General features: G+C 39.1%; 6 protein-coding genes across 7 annotated transcripts; 5 read left to right on the top strand and 1 right to left on the bottom strand.

Moving 5' to 3' along the window:
• The first annotated feature begins 2,690 nt into the window (after positions 1-2,690).
• On the top strand, positions 2,691-3,804 carry LOC106419064 (polygalacturonase inhibitor 1-like). The gene is given in 2 exon segments (NM_001315968.1): positions 2,691-3,234; positions 3,353-3,804. Coding segments are annotated over 2 exon segments (996 nt in total).
• Positions 3,805-4,522: 718 nt separating this feature from the next.
• LOC125592326 (polygalacturonase inhibitor 1-like) lies at positions 4,523-5,825 on the top strand. The gene is made up of 2 exons (XM_048767209.1): positions 4,523-5,153; positions 5,251-5,825. The coding sequence occupies exons 1-2, from the start codon at positions 4,601-4,603 to the stop codon at positions 5,700-5,702; spliced, it is 1,005 nt and encodes a 334-aa protein (XP_048623166.1). The 5' UTR covers positions 4,523-4,600; the 3' UTR covers positions 5,703-5,825.
• Positions 5,826-7,207: 1,382 nt separating this feature from the next.
• LOC106446062 (polygalacturonase inhibitor 1-like) lies at positions 7,208-8,486 on the top strand. Its single transcript, XM_013887733.3, has 2 exons — positions 7,208-7,822; positions 7,942-8,486. Exons 1-2 carry the CDS (start codon positions 7,267-7,269, stop codon positions 8,394-8,396), a joined length of 1,011 nt encoding a protein of 336 aa, XP_013743187.2. The 5' UTR covers positions 7,208-7,266; the 3' UTR covers positions 8,397-8,486.
• Positions 8,487-8,854: 368 nt separating this feature from the next.
• On the top strand, positions 8,855-10,090 carry LOC106446063 (polygalacturonase inhibitor 2-like). Its single transcript, XM_013887734.3, has 2 exons — positions 8,855-9,433; positions 9,525-10,090. The coding sequence occupies exons 1-2, from the start codon at positions 8,887-8,889 to the stop codon at positions 9,974-9,976; spliced, it is 999 nt and encodes a 332-aa protein (XP_013743188.1). The 5' UTR covers positions 8,855-8,886; the 3' UTR covers positions 9,977-10,090.
• Positions 10,091-11,084: 994 nt separating this feature from the next.
• Positions 11,085-14,956, top strand: LOC106446064. Of its 2 annotated transcripts, XM_013887735.3 has the most exons (8): positions 11,085-11,281; positions 11,841-12,863; positions 12,945-13,131; positions 13,197-13,397; positions 13,463-13,636; positions 13,710-13,874; positions 13,956-14,069; positions 14,143-14,956. In XM_013887735.3, the coding sequence occupies exons 2-8, from the start codon at positions 11,854-11,856 to the stop codon at positions 14,440-14,442; spliced, it is 2,151 nt and encodes a 716-aa protein (XP_013743189.2). In that variant the 5' UTR covers positions 11,085-11,281; positions 11,841-11,853; the 3' UTR covers positions 14,443-14,956. The 2 variants fall into 2 exon arrangements, with proteins under 2 accessions (XP_013743189.2, XP_048623164.1); XM_048767207.1 differs by lacking the exon at positions 11,085-11,281 and having other exon boundaries at positions 11,317-12,863.
• Positions 14,242-17,373, bottom strand: LOC106448282 (probably inactive leucine-rich repeat receptor-like protein kinase At5g06940). Its single transcript, XM_013890190.3, has 2 exons — positions 15,012-17,373; positions 14,242-14,919 (listed from the first exon to the last, which is right to left on the bottom strand). Exons 1-2 carry the CDS (start codon positions 17,335-17,337, stop codon positions 14,576-14,578), a joined length of 2,670 nt encoding a protein of 889 aa, XP_013745644.2. The 5' UTR covers positions 17,338-17,373; the 3' UTR covers positions 14,242-14,575.
• Positions 17,374-17,639: the final 266 nt, after the last annotated feature.

Genomic DNA, 17,639 nt, shown 5'->3' with positions numbered 1-17,639 from the left:
ATTAACGGGTCAAGAGCCAGACATACCCCATCATAAGATATTTGGATGTGCTGTCTATGTACTAATTGCTCCACCACAGAGAACTAAGATGGGACCTCAAAAGGAGGATGGGGATATATGTTGGATATGATTCTCCCACAATAATAAAGTATTTTGAGCCAACTATAGGTGATTATATTTGAGGCCAGGTACACGGATTATTTTAAGACCAGGAGGAGAAAAATAATAAAGCTGGTAAAAGAATAGTAAAAGAAATAGAATGGAATCAACCATCAATGTCTTGGCAAGATCCTCAGACTAAAAAATGTGAAATAGACATCCAAAGATTGTACATTTACAAAGCTAGCTAATCAAATGCCAGTAACATTTGCTGACCCGAAAAAGAATGACTAAGTCATATATAAACCATCTTGTAAAGCACCAACGAATTTGATGTCCAAGAACAGACACAGTCAAATTGCTACAGAGTCTAGACAAAGTATGAAACGTGGTAGACCAATAGGTTCCAAAAGATAAGAATCCTCGGAAACAAAAGAAAGGTGCAGAGAATGATAATCAAAATCCAAATCCGAGGTTACTAAGAAACCATCCCATACATGGAGATAAGGCCGACCGACTCTAAGGTACATGTACCAAACAATGTAGCTTGGGACGCCAAGCTGCAAAGTATTAAAGGTCCTGATAATAATGAATCTCAATCGATTACATCATGTCTGGAACATAATGGAACCAATAAGGAATGTCAACATAAAATGATTTATTTGCATACAAGGTAGCACTTGAATTTATGAATATAAGCAAGAATCATGAACCCACGTCAATATAAGAGTGTGCACTCGTAGAACAGATTGGATTGAATGGAAACGTGAGGTTAAACAGTTTAAAGAAGAAATGCGTATTTGGCCATATGATTAAGACGCCATATGATGTTAAAACCAGTGGATATAAATTGGTCTTGTGAGGAATAGAAATCATGAGATATAAAGCTGATGTTGCACAAGGATTCTCACAAAGACCAGTAATAGATTATGAGAAGACATACTCCCATGTGGTGGATGCAACTACTTTTAGATTTCTCATAAGTCTGGCTATATAAGAGAGAAAATTAGACTTGCAGCAAATTGATGTAGTGACTGCATATTTATATGGTCCACTGGATAATGAAAGTACTAGAGGGTATTGAGCTGAAAGCACAGCAAGTTCTCGAGAACAATATTGATAATCATCAAAGTATATGATCTGAATATCCTAGGAACCTCTGGATACAATTTCCCAAACAGTTGAATATCTCAAGAAAGAGTTTGAGATGAAAGATCTTGGAAAAACAAAGTTTTGTTTGGAATTACAGCTTGAGTACATTAACAATGAAATTCTTGTGCATTAAATAGTATACACAAAAAAGGGTACTCAAGAGATTTAATATGAATCAGTCTCACTCATTATCTAGCACATGGGCGTGAGATCACTTGTTTTGGACAATGATCCATTCAGTCCAAAGGTGGACGATAAAGAAGTCCATTTAGTCCTGGGATGGACGATGCAGAATTCTTGTTTTAGATACTGATATGTTTGGTCCATAAGAAGGACGATGAAAGAGCCTTTGATTTTGGTTTATTTTATACTAACCAGCCCAAAGAGGGGTTATTTGGTTTTGTTGATTTGTTTTCAGACAGGTTATGTTTTACACATGGTGGTACACGCATATCACAGCAACATCATCCAAGATTTCGTGTCTGTGTATTTGAGGTCGATGACTCAATATGTTCGATCGGATTGCGGCATGACCGATGGTAAAGAAAAACCAACTATCATGTTCGAGGACGAAGCATATTCTACCCAAGATCTTCATCACCCACGGATTGCAGAAAATTGAAGAGGTCCAATGGACCTTCAGTAATGTCCAAATCAGGGAGAGTAATGTGTGTTGTACTCTTTTTCCTTCACCATGGTTTTGTCCCAATTGGATTTTCCTGGTAAGGTTTTAATGAGGCAACATTAAAGCACATTACAAGCTCTAAATGGTTATGGCATCTAAGGGGGAGTGTTATGAACCAGATTGTGGATGTCTCATAATCAAGAGATTATACCATCGGCGGCCGAAGAAAGAGAGAGTCGGCCAGCTTTTCCTTTTCCTTATGCTTTTATGTTTTTCTTTATCTAGTTAGATTATGATTTGTATTGTTTCCATTTATCTGTAATGGTGTAATTTCTTATATAAGAAACTTTAATGTTATGAATAAAGAGATTTTTTCATTACTTTCACAACAAAATAAGTAAAATCACTTCTTAGATAATTAGTATAGAATACTATGTACAACGAAACTGATTGGGCCTCATTCACGTTCATGATATCCATAATAAACTGACTGGGCCTAGTTTATCCCTTATCTAGGCCTTTTGACAATTTTTGTTTTTTTTAAGCTTTTCTTTTCCCTAGTTATGTTATCCCCAGTTATGTTCTGTCTGAATGATATTGATATTGTGATCCTTGAAAATAGGTTCATTATTACGATCTCTTAAAAACTAAACAAATCTTGGTGCATTACGCGAACAAATTCAACATCGACGTCTTTGACTATATGTATTGTCCCTATGACAGATCAGAGATCAAATCAAAACAAAACTCTTCAACGTCTACACTTACCATAAAAACTCGAAATCGATACCAAAAATAAACAAACAACGACAGCATGGATAAGACAACGACACTGCTTTTGTTCTTCTCCATGTTCACATTCCTCACGACTTCTTTCTCTAAAAACCTATGTAACCAAGATGACAAAACCACCCTCCTCAAGATCAAGAAAGCCCTAAACAACCCTTACCACCTCGCCTCGTGGGACCCTCAAACAGACTGTTGCTCCTGGTACTGCCTCGAGTGCGGCGACGCCACCGTTAACCACCGCGTCACCGCCCTAACCATATTTTCCGGTCAGATCTCCGGTCAGATCCCGCCTGAGGTTGGTGACTTGTCTTATCTACAGACCCTTGTCTTCCGCAAACTCACTAACCTCACCGGTCAGATCCCACGCACCATCACCAAGCTCAAGTATCTCCGGAGCCTCAGGCTCAGCTGGACGAATCTGACCGGTCCGGTTCCTGGTTTTCTCAGTGAGCTCAAGAATCTCCAGTTCATAGACCTTTCCTTCAACGATCTCTCTGGTTCAGTACCGAGTTCTCTATCTTTGTTACCTAATCTTTTGTCCCTTGATCTCAGCAGGAACAAGCTTACAGGTAAATAAACTCTCTTTTTCTCTTTTTACCTATTTACCTTTCTATTTTTTTTTTTGTAAAAAGGGCATTTATTTACCTTTCTTTCTAAACCTGATTATGAAACTTTTCATGCAAGCAGGTTCTATACCAGAGTCATTTGGGTCGTTTCCAGCAAAAGTACCTGATCTTTACCTATCACACAACCAGCTCTCCGGTTATATACCAAAAACACTAGGCAATCTTGATTTTAACCGGATAGATTTCTCTCGGAACAAGCTCGGAGGCGATGCTTCGATGTTGTTTGGAGCCAACAAAACGACGTGGTACATTGATTTATCAAGAAACATGTTACAGTTCGATCTCTCTAGAGTTGTGATCCCTAAGACACTTGGTATCTTGGACTTGAACCACAACGGAATCACAGGGAATATCCCGGTTCAGTGGACCGAAGCTCCTCTTCAGTTCTTCAATGTTAGCTATAACAGATTGTGTGGACACATCCCCACAGGAGGGACACTTCAGGAATTCGATTCTTATTCCTATTTTCACAACAAGTGTTTGTGTGGTGCACCTCTTGATAGTTGCAAGTAAAAGATTCAAGCAGCCAAGCAATTATTATTATACTTCTACAAATAATCCAATAAGTCTATAGACAACTGTATCTTTATTTGGATTGATTAATAAAAATAATCAACCAAACTTGCTTTGATAAATTTGTTGTATAATCTTCAAAACTTTTTGTTAATCAACCAAACTTGTTTCTAAATAAATATTTTTTTTGGTGCATCTAAATTTTCGAATCCAACCTCCAGTTTTTAAATAAATAAAACAATATATACTATTCGTGGTTATTGTTTCAAATTTTATCAAAAGTAAATCTGATATGCTGAAGCTTTAAAGTCTTTCATGTGGTATTGTAAACCATAATTTATATAACTATATAAGTATACGAATAATTTTTTAGAAAAATAAAATAAAATAAAGATTTATTTGTGAAATAGCTAAGAAAAAAAGAAAAATTAGTCTTGTAGAGAAAAAGTAGAGAGAGATAGAAAGAGAAAAGATGAGAGATAATGAAATTTTAGTTAAATAGTGAATTATGGTTTTTTTTTATGTTATCTCACCCAATTTCCCATAAAATAAATAGCCCGGAAAGCCCTTTTTCAAAAAAAGAAGCCGTGATGGAGAGAGTAGTAGTACTCAAGTGGCACATGTGGACAGCCACTAGTTTTGCACTAGCCAACCAAATTCAACACCGACATCTTGAGCATACGTATTGACTATTAAGGTTGCTAGCTATCAAATTAAATCTCTAATCTCTAGTGTGTTATGTATATATCACTGTCACACTTTCAAGAACAAAAACTCAAAACCAAAACCATACAACATGGATAATAAAACACATACGACACTGCTTTTCTCGCTCTTGTTTTTCATCACACACCTCACGAACGCGTCATCAAAAGATCAATGTAACCAAAACGACAAAAAGACCCTCCTCAAGATCAAGAAGTCCCTAAACAACCCTTACCACCTCGCCTCATGGGACCCTAAAAGCGACTGCTGCGCCTGGAACAGCCTCGAGTGCGACGACGCCACCGTTAACCGCCGCGTCATCTCCCTAACCATATTCTCCGCTCAGATCTCCGGTCAGATCCCTCCTGAAGTCGGTGACTTACCGTATCTTCAGAAGCTTGTCTTCCGCAAAATCACTAACCTCACCGGTCAGATCCCACACACCATCACCAAGCTCAAGTATCTCCGTTTTCTCAGGCTTAGCTGGACGAACCTCACCGGCCCGGTTCCTGAGTTTTTGAGTCAGCTCATGGATCTTGACTACTTAAACCTTTCCTTCAATTATTTTTCTGGTTCCATACCTAGCTCTCTCTCCTTGTTACCTAAACTTTCCTACGTTGATCTTAGTAGGAATAGGCTTACAGGTGAATAACTCTTTTATCTCTATTAAAAAGTGATTATTAAAAAAAGCTGATTTTTAATTACACTGTTATTTTTCTAACCTTTTTAATTTGCACTTAGGTACAATACCAGAGTCATTTGGATCATTCCCAGGAAAAGTCCCTGACCTTTTCCTATCACATAACCAGCTATCCGGTTCGATACCTAAATCACTAGGAAACCTGAATTTTAACCGGATCGATTTCTCACGGAACAAGTTCATAGGCGATGCTTCGATGTTGTTTGGAGCCAATAAAACCACATTTTCCATTGATTTATCAAGAAACATGTTCCAGTTCGATCTCTCAAGAGTTGAGATCCCTAATACATTTGGTATCTTAGACTTGAATCACAATGGGATCACAGGGAGTATCCCGGTTCAGTGGGCTGAAACTCCTTTCCAAATTTTCAATGTTAGCTACAACAGACTGTGTGGACGCATCCCCACCGGAGGGAAACTTCAGACGTTTGATTCTTATGCATATTTTCACAATAAGTGTTTATGTGGTGCACCACTTGATAGTTGCAAGTGAAAGATTCAAGCAGCCAAGCTTATTACTATTCTACTTTACCAAATAATCCAATAAGTTTATAGACAACTGTATGTTTTATTTTGATTGACTGATTAAAAAATCAACCAAACCTGCTTTCATATATTTGTAATACAATCTTCCAGTCTGAATCACAATCAGTCATGTTAGACACATTTAAATGAAGATCAATCGCAAAGGTTCCTGTTAATTAGAGTTTGCTGTAACTATCCATTATCCACTTTTACGGCCAAACTTATCGATCTTCCGTTTCCATTCGACAAAGGCATAAGACATCAAATCATAACCATGTAGTATGCATGATTTGACTATGTGCATGTATATATCTGAATCCGAATGCCGATATGTCAATAATATTATATTACTATATAAACCACTAGACTAAGCTTGAGTGGAAAAATATAGTGAAATTTGATTCGGTATGTTATCTGTTTTAATTTGATTCAAAAAATTCTGTTATTTGTAATTTATGAAGCAAAATAAATAAATACTATTTTACATAAATTTATAATATTTTATCACTAAACTGATAGTTTAGTTACTATTTTTTTTTTTTAAAATAAGTAAAATTTTATTTTTGTGATAAATATTATTATTTGTATTAATTTTTTATTTTAAATTTAGTTTTACATATTGAATTTGATATCCGAAAATATTCATTTCATTGGATTACACGAACTGACGAACACCATATATTCGAATAGTTACCGACTCGATCAAATCAGAAAGTTGTTGATCCAGATAGAATAGAACGGATCACAAATATTTTGAAAAGTTGGGATGCATGTTTGGTGTCCACCCATATACTATATACGTTGGTTATATTTATAGACTTACCAGGAAAAAATAGCAGTATATTTTAGTGTATTGAAATACGTTTTAGAAGTTATTTGTTTTTGGTGTATCTCATTTTTGAAATCTAGTTTTACATCATATAAATTTTCTCATTTCGCAAATCAAACTATTGGTCGATACTGTTATAAAATTGTATCAAAAGCAAATTTGATATGATGAAGCTTAAAAATGTTTCGTGTAAGATCATTTTTATCTCCACCTCTTAAGTGGGTTCTTAAGAGGTGAGTCCCACATTTTTCTTAAAACTCAACTCTTTTTCCTCTTCTGCAAAATGAGAGTTTCATAGAGTTTTTGAACTGTTCACGGGCCGCCACGTATCAGTGAGATCCGCGATTGGTTAGTTTTTAATTTTTTTTTTAAATCGAACAAAAAAAAAAAAACCTAAGAACCCAAGCCCCCCTAGCGTTAATCATGCTCTAAGATTATAAACCCAAACATTTATATACATATGAATAATTTTTTCGAAAAAGATCAAAATAGAAGCCGTGGTTGAGAGAGTAGTAGTCCTCAAGTGGCACATGTTGACTGCCAGCATGTTGGCACCAGCCAACCATATTCAACACCGACATCTTAATCACACGTATTGGCTGACTATTAAGGTTTCTATCAAATCGAATATCTAATCTCTATAGTGTATATATCATCGTCACACTTTCAACAAAAAAATATTCAAAACAAAACACCATACAACATGGATCATAAGACAAACACGACACTGCTTTTCTCGCTCTTGTTTTCCATCACGTACCTCATCACCATCGCGACATCGAAAGATCTATGTAACCAAAACGACAAAAACACCCTCCTTAAAATCAAGAAGTCCCTAAACAACCCTTACCACCTCGCCTCGTGGCACCCGGAAACCGACTGCTGCTCCTGGTACTGCCTCGAATGCGGCGACGCCACCGTTAACCACCGCGTCATCTCCCTAACCATATTCGCCGGTCAGATATCCGGTCAGATTCCGCCTGAAGTGGGTGACTTACCGTATCTTCAGAATCTTATGTTCCACAGGATCACTAACATCACCGGTCAGATCCCATCCACCATCACCAAGCTTAAGCATCTCCGTTCTCTCAGGCTTAGCTGGTTGAACCTCACCGGCCCGGTTCCTGATTTCCTTAGTCAGCTCATGAATCTTGAATACTTAAGCCTTGCCTTCAATCAGCTCTCTGGTTCCATACCTAGCTCCCTCGCTTTGTTACCTAAACTTTCGTACATTGATGTTAGTAGGAATAAACTTACAGGTAAACTAAGTAATCTCTTTGATTCTACTTTTTTTTTTTGGTCACAAAATCTCTTTGATTCTACTATTCGTCGCTTAAAATATGATTATTAAAATGCTTTTTTTCTAACTTTCACTTAGGTACAATACCTGAATCATTTGGATCGTTTCCAGCAGAAGTTCCTTACCTTATCTTTTCACACAATCAGCTCTCCGGTTCTATACCCAAATCACTAGGCAACCTTGATTTTAACCGGATAGATTTCTCAAGGAACAAGCTCACAGGCGATGCTTCGATGTTGTTTGGAGCCAACAAAACGACGTTTTCCATTGACTTATCAAGAAACATGTTCCAGTTTGATCTGTCCAGAGTTGTGCTCCATGAGTCACTTGGTGTACTGGACTTGAACCACAATGGGATCACAGGGAGTATTCCGGTTCAGTGGACTGAATATTCTCTCCAAATCTTAAATGTTAGCTATAACAGACTGTGTGGACCCATCCCCACTGGAGGAAGTCTTCAGAGATTTGATTCTTATACATATTTTCATAACAAGTGTTTATGTGGTGCACCTCTTGATAGTAGTTGCAAGTAATAAACCAAGCTTATCTCTAGTTTTCCCAAAAAAAAAAAAATGTAATATCATCCAGATTGATAAAATAAAGCATGTGTCACAACTTGTATTTTTATGAGTTCTTAGAACATTTTTAAAGTGAAAATGAAGGTAGAAGTTACCACAAATAGAGGAAGAATAAGGATGAATACTTATTCTCTGTTTTCACTTATAACGGTAATAACTAACTCACGGGCCTCGTTTTTCAATTTTCGGACTCGCGCAATTAATTCTTATTATGGGCTTCACTTCTGAAGGCCCAATTACTTTCTCAACTCAAATTTATCTAGCCCGGGGAGAATTTGAACCATGAGTTCACACGCACCGTCCATAACTTGTTTAGCATGTGGTCTAGTCAGCAAATATAATTAGTAAAACCCTACCACTAAGTTTCCAATTGATTACGTTAGGCCGTTAGCCTATATATCATTAGAAGTTTCCACTACAACTCATACTCAAGCACACTACCATTATGAGTAAGGCAACGACCCTGCTCCTCTTCTTGTTCTTCACGCTCTTCCTCACGACCTCCTTATCTAAAGATCTCTGTCACAAAGATGACAAAAACACTCTCCTCAAGATCAAGAAGTCACTTAGCAACCCTTACAACAACATCATCTCCTGGGACCCCAAAGAAGACTGCTGCACCTGGTTCAACGTTGACTGCGGCGACGCCACCGTCAACCACCGTGTCACCTCCCTACACATTAGTTACGACCAGATATCCGCTCAGATCCCTCCTGAAGTAGGCGACTTACCTTATCTGCAAACACTAATCTTCCGCAAGCTCTCTAACCTCACCGGCCCAATCCAGCCCACCATTGCCAAGCTCAAGTACCTCCGTTTTCTCAGGCTCAGCTGGACTAACCTTACCGGTCCTATTCCTGATTTCTTTAGCCAGCTCAAGAATCTTCAGTACATAGACCTTTCCTACAATGACCTCTCTGGTTCCATACCTAGTTCTCTTGCTTTGTTACCTAAACTTGAGTATCTTGAACTCAGCAGAAACAAGCTCACAGGTGAAAAAAAAATTTCTATAATTAATCAATTAATCTTATTAATTAACTTAAATGTACTCTTCCTAACATCAGCTCTTATAACGTTCATTAGGTCCAATACCAGAGTTATTTGGGTCGTTTCCAGGAAAAGCCCCTGACCTTTTCCTATCACACAACCAGCTCAATGGTTCAATACCAAAGTCACTAGGCAAGCTAGACTTTTACCGGATCGATCTTTCCCGTAACAAGCTAAAAGGTGACGCTTCGATGTTGTTTGGAACCAATAAAAAGACATGGACTATTGATTTATCAAGAAACATGTTCCAGTTCGATATCTCCAAGGTTAAGGTTGCTAAGACCGTTAATCTCTTGGACTTGAATCACAACGGTATCACAGGGAGTATCCCGGTTCAATGGACAGAACTTAGTCTCCAGACTTTCAATGTTAGCTATAATAGATTGTGTGGACCCATCCCGAAAGGAGGGGAACTTCAGAGAGATGGTGCTTATGCCTATCTTCACAACAAGTGTTTGTGTGGTGCACCTCTTCAGAGATGCAAGTGATGTTTCAAGCAACCAAACCTTCTTTATTACCATCATAATAAATAAAGTCTAAGGACATGTATCTTTCATTTGGAATAATTAATAAAAACATGAAGCATATGTGCATTTGGTGAATTCATAGCACATTTTCAAGATGTTTTGATCGATCGGCTAGCAACGCTCGAGTAGGGCACCACATAAACAGAGCAAAACCATTAACTAGTGAAAAGTTTTATTTTATAGAGTAAGTAAATCTGAGTGATAATGAATCTTGAGCCACTAACTAGTGAAAGTTTTATTTTATAGAGTTAAATAAATCGGGTGATAATGAATCTTGAGCCATTAATAAAGCTTATTGAGCTAAACTATTTAGTAGGATCGTTGCACTCTCTTCTCAACAAGAAGGTTGCAGATCAGCACAAGAACTTGACCGTAACGATTCTAGCCACACCGAGTCTGGTTTCATTGTCATTTACTTCTCCGCTGCTCTTTATGTAGTTATGAGACATCACATTCTTGTTCAACAAAAAAAGATTTTGAATCAATGCCTGAGAAAGCCTTACTGAAGACAGTGGCTCCGGACCTAGATCTCGTAATCACCAGAAGAAATGTCGTTAATTCGGCTCAGTATTTGATGATTCCTCTAGAGTTGAGATTGTAGCTCCAGATATGTTCTCTTCTCCCAACTTTGTAATCCATAGGATATCACACATTATTAAGGTCCCACGGGCATAATTCACTTGTCTAAGCACTTTGCAGATAGATAGACACACACATCCATGTGATTCAAGAAATGTCCAACACATGATTTGTTTTTGCCACATTTGGAAGGAACAAGTTGCTTAGATTTTCGCTTTCAGTAATAAAATAAATGCTTCCTTTGTAAATTTTACTTTTACTTACCACTCAATTTTCACATATTTGTTTTACAAAAAAAAAGGACCATTATTCGTTCATATTTATTTGTTTCACTAGCTTTTTCAGCCTTTTTGGGATCGATGAAATATTAAATTTGAATGATACAAAAAATACGGAAGTGGGAAGATCACGACGTAGCATCTGTCTCTAGGTGTAACCGATACTCTATATCCGATTGATTAAACAAATCACCGACCGATCCAAAACGAGAGAGAGAGAGAGAGAATTGTCAACACGTTAATCCTCTTATAAACCCGAGTGTCAAACTCACAACAAACTGTTATATTCTCTGCAGAAACTCCCACAAAAACAATTACATCTCCTCCTCCCCAGTTTCCTCTTCTCTTCTTTTTTTTCTGGATCATCCTGATTCTTCAGATCATCATCAACTTGGATCTCACGTCTCAGGTTTGTTGTATACAATGCATCTTTCAGATTTTCATTTACATTATCATCATCATGATCGATCTCATTTGAATCCGATCATCGTCGATCCTTTTTCCGACATTGTAATGTCGAAAGAGAGAGAGGAAGAGACTTTTTTTTTTTATTAGTCTCTAACTAATTAAATAATAAGATAAAGACGTGCTCGTACGTTACTTAGTAATGCATTACTTGTGTCGTGTTACTTACTGTCTGCACAAGTTGGTAATTTAACTTTGTATTGTTTCTTATATAATTAGATAATCATGAAACTATTGTGATTCTCATGAATGAATGAAATGTTTGTTTGTCAATGTGGAAACATGTGTTGCTGTCACGAGTTATTACCAAGCTACAATAATGTCGACATTTGAGTCGGTGGTCATGTTCTCTTGCCTTGCTTCTCAAGACTTCATCAAATTCTGTTCTTATTATTATTATTCTTTTTTTTAAATGAATGGCTAAAATGTCTAAGACAATTCATTTTCTTGATTTCTGCTGCCAATAATGTTATGATTGTTATTATTTCTTGTTTTATTTTCAGGTAGAAGAAGGAGATGAAAAGATTCGAGAGGCCAAGAACTTCAACTACCTCAAAGCCAAGAACCAGTTCCACTTTGGCAAAGAAAGATCAGAAACAGCAGCCCACCATCAAAGCCAATGGAGTCAAACCGTTGAATGCAGCTCAGCTTGTTTCAAGAGTTCTAGATGCAACTGCTTCTGATCCTTCTACACTCGCTCTAAACGATTCAACAACTGGATCCGAGTCTTCTGAAGTCTATGAAAACGTGAACCTTCATTACATGGACGATGCCAACGAGAAGCCAAGGAATGACGAGACTCTGATGATGGACTACGGTGACGAGTCAGGTACCGAAACAAACAATGATGGTTCTGTCTCTTCTTCTCAAGGAGGTGATGTGTTTTCCCCTGACGATAAGAAGAAGTCAGAAAGGCCTTCTAGGGTTCCCAAGAGCAGAAGCTCTCAGGATATAACACCCTTAGCATCAAAGGGACGAACCAATGCCGGTTCGGTTAGATCTCGATCCAACACCTTCCACGGCACAGCTAGAAAGACCGTGAGAGCCAGTAAGAGTCAGGCAAAAGCTTTGTCTGATCTCTCCTCTTATAGAAGCAGCTCTGAGAGTAAGAAGAGTTTCTCTCCTGAAGCGGTTGATGACACTCCTTTTGAGGATGCAAAAGAAGATGACAAGTTTGAAGATGCGTTGAATAATAACACAGAAAGTGACAATGACAATGAAGCACCTGTGGACAAGGAAGACAAAGGAAATGAAGTCTTGGCTCAAAAGATTGGGACGTTGGAGTCTCGAATAGAGGAACTTGAAGAAGAGCTGAGAGAGGTGGCTACTCTTGAGATGTCGCTCTACTCTGTGTTTCCAGAGCATGGGAGCTCGGAACACGAGCTGCACAGACCTGCACGTGACCTTTCTAGACTCTACGCACTTGCTAGAAAGAATCAGAGTGAAAACAAGTTGATCTCAGTTGCCAAAAACATTGCATCTGGTCTTTACTTGGTGTTGAAGTCATGTGGAAGTGATGTATCAAGGTAATCAAACTAAATGTTCATTCTTCTTTATGTATATATATATATATATATATGTTTCCTTATCATGTTGCTTTGGCTCAGGTTAACTTTCTGGTTGTCCAACACTGTCATGTTGAGAGAGATTATTTCATATGAGTTTGGTAGCACAAATCTAAATGGATCTAACCGGCTTGAAGAAGATTGGACAGATGTTAGAACTCTGTTAGCTGCACTAAGAAGAGTTGAATCATGTTTATTTACAAAAACTGTTGGTTCCATATGGTCACAGGTAAAAACCCAAAAAGCTTTAGGTGCAGATATCAAATAGCTTTATATTCCCACTCTTTGTTTTAGGTAATGATGGTACATATGAAACCTCAAGGAGTAGGCTCCACAAAGTGTGAAATGATGGGGAATTTTTCAGAGCCAGCAACATGTGACAGGTTACAAGAGAGCTTTTCTGTAAACCTATGGAGAAAAGCTTTTGAGGAGGCTCTTCAACGGCTGTGTCCTGTTCAAGAAGCATGTGGTTGTTTACATGTGTTGACAAGAATGGTACATTACTTTTTACCTTCTCTTCTTCTAGTGGAATGGAACTGACATGTTCTGTCTAACTAAAGGTTATGGAGCAATGCATAGCAAGACTTGATGTGGCTATGTTCAATGCCATTCTCCGAGAGTCGGCTCATCAGATACCAACTGATCCTGACTCTGATCCCATTTGTGACCCAAGAGTTCTCCCAATTCCAGCAGGGGTTTTGAGCTTTGAATCTGGCGTTAAACTAAAAAACACGGTATTCACATAATGAAGTTGTACATTACAAGCGCCATGAGCTATGTATGCTAGCTAACATAAGGTTAATATAGGTTGGATACTGGTCAAGATTACTTACAGACATCTTTGAGATCGATGATGATCATTCTGCGGAAAGAGGAGATGAGACATTTAAACCCTTCCACTTGCTTAATGAATTGAGTGATCTCCTTATGCTACCAAAAGAAATGCTTGTAGACAGTTCCACCAGAGATGAGGTAATGTATGCTTATTAACACTCTTAAGCTTGTGATTATAAATAGTCTCTTGGTTTAATATTTTTTTGTGTGTGTTTGCAGGTCTGCCCATCAATTGGTTTGAGTTTGATAAAAAGGATATTATGCAACTTCACACCAGATGAGTTCTGCCCATACCCTGTCCCAGGAAGTGTTCTTGAGGAGCTCAACATGCAGGTTGATTTTTCAGTCCTTTAATGATTAGATAAGAACTATTGCTAAAACTATGTTGTTTTGTTTGTGTTTTCAGAGCATAACTGAGAGTAGAAGCTCATCAGGAGGAGAGGCAACTAGAAACTTTCCTAGACAAGTCGATCCGGTTCAGTACTATCTTCCAACTAGTGCACAGTTGACAGATATGGTTGCAGAGTTCAGTGACAACCTTAAGGTTTCCATGATACAAAACATAGTATACAACAACAACAACAATGAAGAGACAGAAACATCAAGATCTCCTCCATACTACAAAATCATCAAAGGAGTTGAAGAAAAGGACAACCTTAGTTTCTCTCCCACTAACGAAAGATACAGACTCCTTGGAGAAATCTAAAACCAAAAGCTCATCATAAGATGTACATTCACACACACACACACTCCACAAACAAAACATACAATCTTGATTTTTTTTAGTAAAAAAAAAAAACTAGAGCGAATAAAATGGTCTCTCTCTTGGCTTTTATTGTTTATGCTGAAACTGGAAGCTTTTCAGTTGAAGCTGAGCTTATTATTATACCCTCAAGCGCTTTGATAACTTGAAGCAGTGAAGGCCGTTTCTCCGCAGCGACGGCGATGCAGTTGAGAGCAATGTCTAAGGTCTTCAGCATATCTGATTGGCAAGAGTCAGACAAGATCTTTTGGTCAAGAACCTGAGCAGCTCCATTCGTCAAGTTTATCTTCCTCCTCACCTGCTTCACTATGTCAAGAGACTCTCCTTCTTCTGCTCTCTGCCCCGTGACAAGCTCTAGTAGTACAACTCCAAAACTGTAAACATCCATTTCTTCTGTTGCTTTCTTGCTGTAATTGTTTTCTGAATACAATCAAAGAAAAAAAAAACACAATCAGTAGAAGTATACAGACACACACACAATCAGTATGATCACTTGACAGTTGACACTGTACCTGGTGCAGTATAGCAGGAGTAGTAGGTCTGAAACGCAGCTTCTCCAACGATATGGTCAAGAGCAAAATCACTAATCTTGGGTTCAAAATCTTTATCCAAGAGAATGTTTCTCGACTTAAGATTCCTGTGGAGCAAATGAGGCTCATAGTCTTTGCTAATGTAAGCCAACGCTTGAGCAACACCTAACGCTATCTTCAACCTAACCCCCCACTGCAGCTGATCACCACCGCCAGGGTTTGATAGCGTATTGTGCAAGCTACCGTTTTGCGCGTGCTCGTATATCAAGAAGATCAGCTCGTCTGTGAAACAAAAGCCAAGGATTCGAATAACGTTCTTGTGACGTATCTTCGCTACGGTTCTCACTTCGGCTTTGAGGGCTTTTGATGATATGTTCCTCGAGTTCACTAGCTTCCTCACAGCTATTAGCTCCCCAGTAGATAAACTGAGGACGTATAGGTCGGAAGGGGAAGTTTCATTCACCGCTTTCATCAGCTCCTGCTCGGTTAGTCTGAGAGGGTAATAAAACTCCGACCGCCAAGCACTCTTACACTGAGCTTTCTTTTTGTAGTATCGATACGAGATGAAGAAGGAAGCTGCAAGAGCGAGTGCTAAACATATCAGAACCAACAACAAGGCTATACGGAAGCTAGACCGGCCCGAGGAGCAAGAGGAACGAGGCAAACCGGGGCCGCAAAGCCCCGGATTGCCTTGCAGGAAGGAAGCGGGCAAGCCGGAGACAAGAGAAGGAGGCACCTCGCCTGATAACTTATTGTACGACACGTTGAAGAGAGCGAGCTTCAGGCTCTGCAGCTCTCGAGGGATCGAACCGGTGAGCTTATTAGCAGACAGATCAAGGTATGTCAGAACGTGTAACTCAGCTAGCGATTTTGGTATCTCTCCGGTAAAACCATTCCCTGCAAGAGACAAAGAGACAAGCTTCTTGCAGTTCTTGATCTCAGGGATCTTCCCTGAGAGAGTATTGTGAGAGATGTTGACAATGCTGAGGGAAGGCGAGTCGCAGAAGTTTGTTGGTAACTCTCCATCAAACTTGTTTTCAGAAGCAGAGAACTTATACAAGTTCTTGATAAGTCCAAGACCGTGTGGGATCTCACCGGAGAATGAGTTGTTATCTATCTCAACTTGCTCTAGTGATGAAGCCAAAGAGATAGACTCAGGAACTTGACCTGTGAATCTATTATCACCAGCTCTAATTATCTTAATCTTCGGTGACGACCATAGCTTAACCGGAAACTCACCAGAGAATCCGTTCTCCTGCACTTGAAGCCTCTCAAGACTAAGACACTCACCGATAGAGCCAGGCAACGAACCTTGGAACAAATTAGAATGAAGCGAGAGGCTAACAAGGCTCTTCCCACTGCACACGCCGCCAGGGAAAGAGCCGGTTAGCTTGTTCTGAGACACGTCGAGAGAGACCAAGCTCTTAAGAGAAGAAGTCCCTAAAGAACGAGTGATCTCACCGGTGAGGTTGTTGAGACACAAGTCCAATACTTTTAAGCTCGTTAAACCGGCAAACGAAGTTGGAATCCCTCCGTGGAAGCCTGACCTGTGGAGGAGAAGGTGTTCGAGCTTGTCTAGCTTCCCAATAGAAGAAGGGATCTCGCTAACTAAATAACTGTTTTCAGACAAATCAAGAACAAGAAGCTCGCTTAGCTTCCCTATTACATTAGGGACGAGACCAGTCAAGAGATTACTCCCCAAGTTAAGAACTTGGAGATTGAGTAGCGACCCTAAACCTTCTGGAAGCTTACCCTCTACATGGTTACTACTCAAGTCAAGAACTTTCAATGAACTGAACTCAGATATCTGATCAGGGATCGTTCCCCAGATGAGATTGGTACTGAGATTGAGAGTCTCTAAGGTGAGACACGCGGAGAGGTGAAGCGGGATAGGCTGGTTGAAGAGGTTTTGGGAGAGGTCGAGGTGAGTGAGGTAAGGGAGGTTACAGACAGAGTCGGAGATTTCGCCGGAGAGGTTTAGGCTTTGGAGGCTGATGGAGGAGACGTAGAGAGAAGGAGCTCTGGTGCAAGTGATGCCGGTCCAGTTACAGTGGTGTGAAGAAGAAGAGGTGTTGGACCAGGCTGAGAGAGAGTTCTTTGGATCGTCGATGGAGGATTTGAATCTGAGGAGGGAAGTGAGTTCGACGTCTTCCGTGAAAGAGAAGGTTGTGAGGAAGAAGCAGGAGAGAGCCAATGAGATTGAGAACTGGTGGTTGAATCTGGGGGTGGCCATTAAAGAGAATGAAGAAGATCTGCTGAGAGAGTGATTGGAGTGTGAGTGAGTGACGAGAGTGAGAATTAAAAGCATTATTGATGAGTAAAAAGAGAGAGAGTGTAATCATTTTTCGAATAAGACAACAGTTGTAATAAACTCTCTTTTTGTCAACAAATGCATTTAATAAAAGCTGGTCCACGTGGCGTAGTGTGTCTCTCACGAGTTTTAGATTCTTTTCGAGCTTGAAACCTTCTAGCTAAGGTAGAGGCTTTCGCCACGCTGACTTTTACCTACTAGTTGTACCACTCACATAACCTGCGAACACGCTTTTAGCTTTTTTTTCTCATCAGTTGTCCTTTTTATAAGCTTCTGGCTAAGTGAGAGTGTTCAGTCCT

Source organism: Brassica napus, chromosome C9 (genome assembly GCF_020379485.1).
Source record: "Brassica napus cultivar Da-Ae chromosome C9, Da-Ae, whole genome shotgun sequence".
Classification (NCBI taxonomy): domain Eukaryota; kingdom Viridiplantae; phylum Streptophyta; class Magnoliopsida; order Brassicales; family Brassicaceae; genus Brassica; species Brassica napus.
Note: the sequence above shows the minus strand (reverse complement) of the source record. Positions and strands in the feature narration are given on the sequence as shown.